This window comes from Anopheles coluzzii, chromosome 2 (assembly GCF_943734685.1).
Source record: "Anopheles coluzzii chromosome 2, AcolN3, whole genome shotgun sequence".
In the NCBI taxonomy this organism is placed as follows: domain Eukaryota; kingdom Metazoa; phylum Arthropoda; class Insecta; order Diptera; family Culicidae; genus Anopheles; species Anopheles coluzzii.
Genome location: NC_064670.1, coordinates 16,010,645 through 16,022,522, shown reverse-complemented (window position 1 = coordinate 16,022,522; position 11,878 = coordinate 16,010,645). Strand labels below are relative to the sequence as shown.

At 45.7% G+C, this 11,878-nt stretch overlaps 1 protein-coding gene across 1 annotated transcript; it reads right to left on the bottom strand.

The window, feature by feature from the left end:
- Positions 1-5,293: 5,293 nt before the first annotated feature.
- Positions 5,294-9,544, bottom strand: LOC120950518 (uncharacterized). The gene is made up of 6 exons (XM_040368624.2): positions 8,802-9,544; positions 7,106-7,227; positions 6,860-6,981; positions 6,368-6,717; positions 6,000-6,220; positions 5,294-5,896 (listed from the first exon to the last, which is right to left on the bottom strand). Exons 1-6 carry the CDS (start codon positions 9,057-9,059, stop codon positions 5,656-5,658), a joined length of 1,314 nt encoding a protein of 437 aa, XP_040224558.2. The 5' UTR covers positions 9,060-9,544; the 3' UTR covers positions 5,294-5,655.
- Between the last annotated feature and the right edge of the window lie 2,334 nt (positions 9,545-11,878).

Below are 11,878 nucleotides of genomic sequence, written 5' to 3'. Positions count from 1 at the left end.
GGGAAAAGAAGTGATTAATCTACGAGCTAGAACAATGAGCAAAGTCACACGGCAGTGCGGTGGAGGCGCACGGGAACCGTAGCAAAGTGGCTTACGGGGATCTGCACCCTGCCGGAGTGGAGAGTAGGGGTGTCTCGCAGCCAACGAACAGATGTGACTTTATGTGCTTGGGCATCGGGGAAAGAGATACATAGACGGAGAGAGAGAGAGAGAGTGAGAGAGACTGACTGGGTGAATGCATATTTCAAGTGCTAACAAATTGAAGCTAAATTGTTTTTCATTCGCACAGCACCGGACCCTCCCGGGCCGGGTCTCACATCTATTGACCGGCGCCATTGCAGCTACCCTTGCCGTTTCCTTCGGCGGCGCTCATGATTGGCCTCCCCACACGGAAACTTTTCTTACGCCACCCTAGCATAGTGCGACCGTAGTCAAAGCATCAGTATCAAGCATCAAGCATCGTACCCGGCAAAGATATAAGACAAACATTAGAGTGCTTTCCGACACGTGGCGAAGTGCACTCGTCGATTGGGAATTAGATAAATAGACTGATTGCTTTTGAGACCCGGCCGGTGGAGTGGATGGAAAATTAACACTAACTGTCGGTACTCTCAGTGTCGGTGTGCTCGTAAGTCTTTGTCGGCCAAATGATCTTCGGCGTTCGGATTAATTGAGGCAGAGCGTCGAGCTCTAATCTAATATTCGGTGTGTTGAAGCTGACGTGTCAATGTTTGTGAGGTCGGGTGATGGGTAATTTATTTCGTGCAATTAGTAACGGGAAGCTTTAGACAACCGTTCACCAAATTGGTATTTGGTGCATTAACAAGCAACCAAATTCTTTTCGTTTTGATGAGAATGTGGACTGTAGTGGTGCACTAACTATTTAAGGAAGAGATGAAAAAATAGCCCCAAAATCCATCAGCTTTTGTGGAAATTTTGTCCGAAGGCCCTACCAATTTTCGATTGTCTATGTTATCATTTCCAATACTTCAAGGGTCAGTTGTTCTAGTGGACGCGTTGAAATAGCCAGTTCTTATTTTATACCCCATCTAGAATTTATGGCATTCTTTCACATCTGGCAAAAGGTCCTTTGGAAGCCCGGCTATAGTTAACTCTCCTTTGTTGTCTCAAGTTAGGTACTTGGCGAAGAAAGTGAAGGAAGAGTTCAAAGGTAGTGTGGCCACACGTTACAACGGGAGATTCGAGTGGTATCGGTCAAGTAGTTGGAACAATATTTGGATAATTTGGATTTATTTATCCAGAAGCAGCAGCACTTGTGCAACAGAAGACCAGACAATCACTCAGAAGAATTGGCTCTGGATGCTGGGTTTCAACAGAGCGTAGTTCCATTTTTCATAACCATTTTACAGGAAAACAATCCACAGACATTTGCATCAATCATAATCTAAAAGACGAGCGGCTGGTGTAAGGTGGTATACTAGAAAGCTTTTTTTTAGCTAGTTCATAATTTATGCAGAAATGTTGAGAGATTGAAAAACCAAAAAAAAAAAAAAAAAAAAAAACTGCAGTACTTTATACATATGTATAAAAGTGCCTCAATGATCTTTAATGAAGAAAGAACTTTTAACGAATCCAGCGACACGAGCAAACCTTCTTATAAGTTTGTGCAAATTGCATACCTTACGGCGCGAAAGAAATGCTAAAGTTACTAACTTAATGCGCCTATTGTGATCGTGTAAAAATGACTATTCTTACTTTACCTCGCACACCCACCGAAACATCCTCCTCGGCAACACGTGAAACGTGGTTTTAAAGGTCCTTAGCATCCAGGCAATCCTTGAACCTTTTTTTTTTCGTGTTCAAACCGCCCCAAACGTAGCTTCCGCGAACCAGTCGAGGTGTCGAGAACGGTTCCCGAAACAAAATAATTGATCGTCCACTCGGCGGCAAACCCATGGCAAATGGTACGCGGTGATAAGCAGCAATAAAGCGTGCCGGGATAATGAAGCAGCCTTATTAAGTATCCCCGTGTCGTGGGTCCGCGGGTTTTGACAGTTGCGCGAGCGTTTCCCCGTTCGTCGCCCCACGAAAGCGAAGGCGAGCACGAAGAAGATGAACACGTTTGGCGACTGAACCGTTCCACCGACTGGTGCCCGGGTCCAAGGGCAATTCCTTGCTGATTCCACGAAAAAGCCATCCCTGTTCGCGGGGTTCGCGCTGATAATGGACCATCGCCCCACCATCCACCGGTACAATGGCATTCATTACGCTGCAGTAGTGCCGTCTTTCTGGTGCGCAAACGAAAATGTTTCCCAAAAAATGAGCCGCCGTCAAGGATGTTGATGAGAAAGATGATGTCCATGATGATGATCATGATGATGGTCTTAGTAATGTTGAGAATAGTGAGGTGAATATATTTCAAGTGACCGGCGGTCACTTTGTCCAACGTGACAGGAAAGGTGCAGGGACATTCCTTCTTTTTTCTTGCTTATACGGGGGCAGTGGATTGCAAATTAGTTTAGCGCTAAAAAAAGGCAAAGTACGTGTAACAAATTTACATCTTGGTATTGGCGGGCACCAGCTCGAGGGGAAGCGTCATGAAAATAACCATTGGAATTTGTAAGCAATTAGGTCCGGCGCCTTCTCGGTAGCTAATGTAAAATCTAACAGCTTAATGAAGACGATCGACATCTAATGAACCGTAATTCTTACCAATTTTACATTCTAATTTATTGCATACGGTGAGTGGTGTGCTTAGGGACCTTGGCATAGATACTCTAGGGTAGATACTGAATGTTTTCAAGTGGAGCGGTTCCTTGGTACATGCTCGTCGTCGGTTATAAGTCTCATATGGACCGTTCTCCAGTAATTTTTGGACGCTTTTTGTTCCAAATTATTGAGAAGAGAGACTTATTTAGAAAAGGTTAAACCACGGGACGAAGGATTAAACGAATATGTTATAAGATCATTTACTGTATGCATCAATTTCAAACTTCATAACGAAGCAAGCAATCGTGGGGAATCACATGTTAAACATTCTTCTTTTTCTGTCGAATTGAATCAAAATTGGGTTATAATTCTCGTACGAAGAAGCTTGTGTAAAGATTAACGTTTCAGCAAGCGCGAAATATTACACGAAATGCTTTTACGATGTAATGACAAAAGTAGGGGCATTAATGGCATTTAATCTTTCTCGTTAATTACAGCTACAATTGCACTTCAAAATTAAAGTTCCTCGGAAAACATCACTCAAATATCCGCTCCACCACAGGAATGTGTGTACTTTTTTCTGTAGAAATCATAATTCGATCGCTGTAAGGACTTTCCAGCCAATGGTGTACACATTTAAACGGTAACCACAAAACCTCTCCCACCGCACCGCTGCTGGAATTGTGCCCTTCCTTTTCATTGGTTTCGTTTCCAAAACCAATGCGCGCAGTGCGAGGAGAGCTAGCGAAGCCGGTAGCCGATGCGTGACGCAAGTGCACCGATGGTCGTGGCGGTTTAACGATGATCGTTTGACAAATGTAAATCATTTCATATATTCCCACAATTGGTAAGCATACTTGTGTGTACAATGGACGATGGGACGCGGGCTGGTAGGTTGGCACGGTTGGGAATGTCAGGAGAAAAACGCACCAACCATTGGGCAAACCGGGTCGTGCACATTGCACATGTACATGGGTTCGAATTGGAGGCACTCTTCGTAGCGAGGTTGTCGTAGTGAGCACACTTCACTGGCACTTGGTCCATGCCAGCAGCTGCGTGCAAAGGTGGAAACCCGCCCATGGCTGCCAGTGGCTCCGCTGGCTACGGCTTAACTCACGGCCGGCAAATACCAAAAGTGCCATAATTTAATTCATGCCCCATTAAAGAAATAAATTAATTTATGTCGCACAATCTCGATGACGATTGCATTCCCACACACACACAGACAAACACATCCAAACACAAACCTGAAACACCCGGTGCCAGCCCGACCTGGAGCGCCAGTGGTCAGCGCGCACCGGTAGCAAATTGTCGAACAGCTTACCCATTGATCCTGGCGTGTCATCAATTCTTACCACGCGGTTTAGTGAAACCCAATCCATGCCGCGTCGAGATTGTGCGGCCAACGGTCGGTCGCGAGTGGATTCACTAACCGGCCGGTGAAGTGCATCTGTGCCGTAAGAAGGTGCACGAGTGTGGTGGTTGCTGGCCACTTCGAAAGTGCACCGAAGCGGGCGAACACCGGCGGCCGGCGAAGATTTGACACCACGTTTGCTGTGGCCTTTGCTGCTGCTGGTGGTGATATACCATTTTGCCAGCCGATTTTGCCGAGACGGTAGCTTACGGTAGCGGCCCGCGATCATATCAGCCTTTCGACAGGCTGCGGCTGCAGACGACGGGATTAATTGAAAGAGATTCGCCCCGGATTAGTAGTGCCGACCGCCGAACGATGTTCTTGTAGAGCGACGCAGAAATCGGAACCGATGCCATCTAATTGCTGTCTGCATTGTGTTATGGATTGGTTGAGGGAGACTGTGGCGAAGGCTTTGTAGCACTAATGCGTCTTCAAGGGAACTCGACGTGGCGCATAGGCCACATTGAACTCATTAGGATAAGGGCTTGTGGAAGCTTTGCTTGCAAATGTGTTTGTAATTGCAGATATTTGCATAGAACGATTAATTGTACATGTGTTTTTTTGAAGCTATTGTATAATATTTCCTTCGAAAACATCAATGACTGAATATGAGAACATGGGATGAAATAGAGCGAGATGGTTTTAGTTTGCATTTCCTGACATTCGTGTTCTAGTTTTTTAGTAATCCATTCATTTGAAATTACTTATTACCTGTAGTTAGGATGAATGAGGTAAAACATTACATATACGTACGTCTAAAAGCGGATACAATGTTCGAGTTTCGGAGACGCCCATAACAAACCTTCTTGTTACATTAGATTCGTGTGCATTTTGCCAATTAGTCAGGAAGTAATGATGCGTGTCATGTGCTTGTTAAACAGATTGATTGTTACAAGAACAAAAGGTACAAAAGGTAAACAAAAATACAATTTTTGCTTGATCAGTGCCTCAAATCAAAGCAGTTTCTTTTTGGTTTCTTGATACTATATAGGACTTCCCTCACCATAAGATTAGCCATTATTAGGAACTGCATGAGGGGGCGATTCAGATGATAACCAAACCTATCCGGTCTAGTATCGCAGAGACCACTGGTAAGCTGCAGAGCAATTTCTTTATTCCTGGAAATTTAGATTTCGATTCATTCGATAGCGCTGTGTAGTTTTCAGGTTTTAGGAATAAATTGGAAATAAATGAAATGAAATACCTAACTCGGACTCAGGTATCGACTTTACTGAAATGGTACATCAGACGTTCAGTAGAACTCGTTGCCAGATCTTTAATATTATTTTACAGTTTAGCATTACACGAAATTCAATCATGCAACAATCGCAATAAAGGAAAAAAACACACACATACTGGAATGAAAAGCTTGATGGTATCTTAATGGAAGCTGCTCTTACCAGAACCTTTATCACTATTGATCAAATACCCCATTCCCTTCAATAACCATTGTGGCGCAAAATTAAAACGTTAAAACCCATCGGACAAGTCAACGATGTGCGCACGTGTTGCTGTGGTGAGCCTGTTCAGCACTTCCATCGATCTGCACGCTCCACCCAGGGGAAACCCGATCACACCGGATCGAGCCCGTACTGGGAGTGGAGCCGGTACATCTCGTACACCATCGCCGCCAGCTCCCGGTCGAGTGGTTCGCCGCCCCGCTTCCACGCATCGGCCACCGATTCCTCCTCGGTGAAGATGTTTTCGGTGAATGATATCTCCATCGGTTCGTGCAGTATCATCAGGAACGCGGACGCAATGTTGAAGCCGTACGAGTAGTATTCGGCCAGCTCGCGATGGAATGATTCGTAGCTATTCGAGCCGGACCCCGAAATAGAAAAAAAAGGAGAGATTGATAAGCATGAAAGGAAAAAGGGGTTCCGCACCCATGTTGATACCGGTTTGATTGACGCACCTGAAGTACGGTGGCAGATCGGCGGGCTCGGGAACGCCGACGACGGTGGCCACCGTCTGTACCAGCGCACAGTGATAGGTGCGGAAGATGGTATCGAAATGGTGCTCCCGCTCAGCGTACCCGGTCGAGTTGGCAAGGAAGGCAGCATAATCGATCATCGGTGATGCGTAGCGCAGCGTTTGAAAGTCAAACATCATCACTTGAGTGGGTCGGGCTGGGTTCTGGGTGGGGAAACAACGTCCAAAAAAAATAGGTAAAAATAGGTTGAGTGAAAGTGGCTCCGAGCAGTTTGTTAGTGCGAGGATTCGGTTTTGGGATTCGGGAGCCGCTGGGAGCCCGCACCTTGGCCCAGTCCAGCCGATGTTTACCTTCGTATCTGTGTACCGGAACGCCATGTTGTTGCGCAGATAGTCGCCATGGCAAATGACGGCGAGCGGTTCGCGCGGCTTCACCTTACCCTTCGCGTGCTCCCACGGATCCTGGAACAGGCGGGCCAGCTTTTCCAGGTAGTCCGCCGGCACCAGGCCCTTGAACCGGCTCTCCTTCAGGGCTTTGATGGCACGCATCGGTGCAACGGTCATGACCGCTTTCCACGTGTGGTCCGTAATGTCGGCGGCGTAGCGAGATTCCTTAAACTTTGCAATCATGCTGTCGAACTGGGGGCGGTGCGCCACCTTCAAGCCGTAACATTCGCCATGGAAGCGCCCCAGCTCGGTCACTGGAGTGGAAAATATAATGTGACGCAGACGGGCCAAAGAAAAAAAAGAAGGAATTAAAGTTAGGTGGGTTAAACATGGAAAAGGAAAATAACAACGAAAAGAAAAGTAGCAAAAAAACTCGGTACATCTACCGTTACAAACCGGCGAGCATAATGTAATCCATTGGCAGGTTGACGACCATCGGGGCCATTTTCCAGCCGGAAAAGGAAAAATCGCTCATTACCATTAATGCTTCCGCTGGTTTCCGCTCGCAGTGATAGTACCTGTAGGTGACAAAAATGGACACCGACAGCGGTACGCCATCGGAATGATGATGTTTATCGGTCCTCGGACTGCTTGTTTGTGTGTGTCTGTATGTGTGTTGGTGTGTCTGGCAGATAATGTTACCTTGGATACAGCTCTGCCTTTCCGAGAGCGGGGATGATTTCCGTGTAAGCGACCATTTCATTCTCGAACAGTGTCTCGAATTGACAGCTCTCGTACATCTCCTTGTTGCAATCGGGCGTTATCTGGGCGTGGGAAGCGATGGGGAACGGGGGAGATATATAAGAATGATAGAAACGCAGATCAAATCCCCCGCTTTAGACGACTCAATTCCTGGTATGTTTCTTGCACCTCCGCAAAATTGCATCCTTTCGATTTTAGACCATTCACGGGAATCCGGTTGATTTATTTTGCAGAATGAAGATAGATTAGATTTATAGAGAGTGAGGTTTGATAGCTTCTCAGAATAGAAACGATGCAGGACACATCCAATTAGGTGCCCTATGTCAAAGGTAGCGTCCAAGTAGGGATGTTGGAGGGTATCAAGGATTATTAGTTATTCAATGTAATAAATGAAATAAATAAATATACCATTGTCACTTCATTAATTACACTTAGTTGCTGTCTGTCTTCTATGATAATGATCAACGTGAAGTCTCTACGACAAGTGGCGTGTCAAGTGAATATAGAAAAGGAATACAGTATTCTGCTTGCACTATTAGTCTGCGCCATGGGAATTAACTCTGAAAAGTTCCCATGACTAGATCTAAGCTTACGCTGGTGACATCGTCATCATTGATCGCCAGCTCACATAAAGACTACCAAATAATTGAACATTTTTGCAAAGAGCCTCAAAGATCATCTCAATGTAAGCTCCACGGAATGGTGAGTTATGAAGTACAGTTTGTATAGTATAAAATTCGCGGAGAAGAAATATGTTCCTAACTATAATTCGAGGCCATTCGCGATCGGCAAACTTCGGGCTATGCCGTACTTTTACTATTTTAATACTCATTTGAACCACCGAAATTGAAGTTGTTCATTTCGAGGATGCTATATACCATTAACATGTATCAAAAAGTGTTCAACAAAAGGATTTAAGATCATAATAAGTCTCAATGAAACTTTGGGATTTGTTTACAAATTTGACCTAAAAAATCTCACTATGGAATAGGTAGTAGCCTGAACGAAACAGAATAATACTTAGAACATTCAGTCTCATCTCCTAGCCCTACGCATAGCATAGCTATTGGTTTAAGTGCAAGGCAACAGTTAAACCTACTTCAAATAAATTTGGAATATGAACTACCATTTTGAAACCAATCAAATTTAACTTTTTTTACTACGCTTGAACAAACTTAGAAGTATATACCAAACAACAAACAACATTTAGCAGAACGACCATTGTTCAATTCCCATGCCAAACGATGACGATCTAGATTGATTAAATATGTCTAGCAAGCCTGTATGATTGTCGAAGTCGTTATGCCAAGTGAAAGAAAAAGAACAGTAACTGTGATAAAAAGGGGAAGTAATTTAGTATTGTTTTGAACAGGCAAATATCGTTTATCGTTTCAGCTTGTGAAGTGCCGCGAGATATCGCTCTCCTGTTCCACTACTCACAGCAAGACAAAATTGGACGAGTTGAAGACTAACACGGCGGCACAGTGACGCTATCATCGTTTGACCGGGCGAAAAATCGCACCATCATTGCATGCTTGGGGACACAAGGTTGCAGTGGCAGATTAAAGTGTGCTTGAATTGGCTTGAATTTGCAAGCAAAGTGCCGTCGAGTGGTCCCGCCTATCTAGACACTTACCTTCACTATCAGATGCAGTGTTTCCGGTTCCGGGGCTTCCTTGCCCTGCGCAGAGCCTTCCCGCTCCAGCACCACGGTCACCACGAACGGTATCGTCAGCATGAATCCATTGGTGACGAGCGGCTTAACTTCGACCGATTTGAGCAGCGTCTTAACGCCTGCCGGAACCGGCTCGGTGAATGCAAGCTGGCCGCGTGCCACCATCCCCGGTATCAGCACATCCCGCACGTACGCTTCCTTGTGCGTTGTATCATTCATATCTGCCCCGGCACTGATATAAGACAGGCAGCTGCTGATAAAACAATGCGTGAACGATCCGTTGTGTCGCGTTCCGTTCAACACAGCGCAGTGGGGGAAGCGCCTATCTTCACTTTGCACAATCACCACACAAACAAACACACACGCACACAACAAATACCACTGAAAGCGAGAACTTGGTCCCGCGATTGCCAAAGCAAAGGGTGTGTTTATCAGTTGGCGAAAAGTTGGCGAGTTAGAAATCAAAACACGCGGTCGCGTGACGCTATGCGCAATGGGGCGGCCCGGTGCGCGCGTGTCAACTTTCGGGAAGGAATGGAACGGATTGCCGCACGACGACTTCGCGCACGCGTCCAATCTTCGGTACGGGTTTCGGGTGATCGGTGTGTGGTTGCCCGGGGCGCGTGCGTTCCGTGACCGAGCCGACAGGGGACTAATGTATCGCTGTGATTGTTAGCACCGTCGGTAGCCCGCTCGGCGAGATGCGCACGATGATGGCGCGAATGGACATGGACAAAGTATGTGGAAATAGATTTGTTTTAAATCTATCTTTACAGCTCAACACATTTACTATAAACAGTTCTACGTTTTAAGCTGGTTTGTTAAATGTTAACATAATTTCAACATTTAACTAATGCTTCGCCTATTATTGTTTATATTTTATTCATTAAGAAAAGTCGTTCTATATAGAAAAGGCTTTAATAACAATGCAATAAATTGTTGTTGAAATGTAAAGCATTTTACCAAATAAATTCAAACCCTTATTACGCAATTCTTGCATGAGCCACGATATGCTTCGAATTGACCCACCGTGCTGGATGCTGAGCGGCTTGTCTAAGCGCATCATTAGCAACACAAACACGTCGTTCCTCAAAACGCACACAAACATACACGCACACCCACTTGAACGGTATGATAATGATGATGATGGGTTTCGTTGAATGATCGCTAGATCGAATTGGCTTTGACATTGAACCTTTTCCCACACCCCTATTCAACGCGAACGCTCCCCGTACAATCCAAACCAAACAGCCGGGTCGGATAGCTCGTGTGAATGCGTGAATGCGCACGGTGCGTGTAGTGGTACGATGTCATCAATACACGGAACGTTCGTTAGAAGGGGTTGAACGGGGCTGTCAAATGTGTGTATTTCTAATACGCCTAACGGTATGCTCTGCCGCTCTCACGGCGGTGCGAGCAAATAGGTTCGCAACGAAGCGCGAAACAGCGAACCGGGTGCGTACGCACCGGGACGGTATTGCCTTGCAGGGTAAAGACATCATTAATGAACTTAGCGTAATTAAGTTCACTGCTGTGGGGGTAGTTTGAAAAGTAAAGGAAGAAAGACTGAATTTAAAACCACATTGTTTGCGTGTGGTTAACTACTGGAACAGGTCAAAAACAATAACACGAAGGGAAAAAATCTTTAAAATGGATATTAATAGTTAACAGGTGTTTAGGCCATGCAGAGGTGGATCATCCATAGAACGGACTAAGCGGTTGCTTGGGGCACCGATCTCAAAGGAGCTTGTCGCTTTACTAAAAAGAACTTTGTGGCATGATGACGTCACAATGGTTGATGATATGATGTTACAGTCTTTAAAGAAACGACCTATACCTGACAAATAAAGCCTGCCGATGCTTGAACAACATTTTAAAACAGTCTTGGATAAACTAGCCTATTCTAGCCTATTCAAGCCCTTGGATAGGTGTAGCCTTTATGGGTATTTTCGGTACGATCGGTCTGAAATGTAAGATACCAGGCTTACAGTTGGCATCGTAATGGTGCAGTCTCGCCAGCACGATATTGGAATGGCATCAGTTTACAGTGCAAAGACCCCTGTGGGCACGCACGAGTCTGTAAGAAGAGTCTAATCGTTAATTGTTCTTTAAATTAAATGCAAAACTTTCTAATCACCTGCAGCAGCAAGTAGTCTACGGTTGGTAAACCTGTCAATTATAATATTTCAAATAGAGCTTTTACCTGCCCATTGTGCTGATACGCTAATAATGAATGGTCGGTTTTCTACCGCACGCTTTTACGACTATCAATTAAGACAACCGTCCTCACCACAACACTCAGCGGGATCGATCCACTTTGAAGTGTGTGTTGCGCTTAACACGTGTTTGCTACATTCAGCTCAGTTTGACTGACGCCTCCGTTCACCATCACCAGGTTCATCGGCGTCTTCCTTCTACGCTTGTCACCGCGACTGGGTTCCTGGGTTTGGTGAATGATTGTGCTAAATTAAATGGCAGTATTTGTGCTGTACACACCTGTACCGCGACCACTCGAGGAACAAATCGAATCAAGGACGTTCCATTTAGGGTATCGTGCATCTTGCCGGCGGAACATTTGGCACGCCCTGTGTCCGTCCACTATGTGTCTGCAACGAATGCAACGAGCGAACTCCATCCACGGAACATGGTCAAAGCGCTTCCCTTCCCTCTATCCTCTTACCATCCAGAAAGCCGTTGATTAAATGTGTCATACAGCACGAGACATCTGCCCACAGCCAAAACCCGGAACGGGGGGCATTGGCGTGAACGGCCCACCGGCACTTTCGGAAGTGCGAAAGTTAGCCCCGTACAGTGCACAGCTGGAGGAGGAATTTGATTACCCCCGACAGTTGCCGGAATGAGGGCTCCCTTCGCCCACAGTGGACAGTGTTGCATCCCGGTGCGTTGCATATCACCGCTGCCGAAGAAGTTTCAAGGTGCCGGAAAGTTAGTGCCCCGTTCCTTACGGCAGGTTTTAGAGCATGGGCACAACAGTATGTTGTACAAGGTGTTGAGCTCGTGACGGTCCCGTTCTCTGC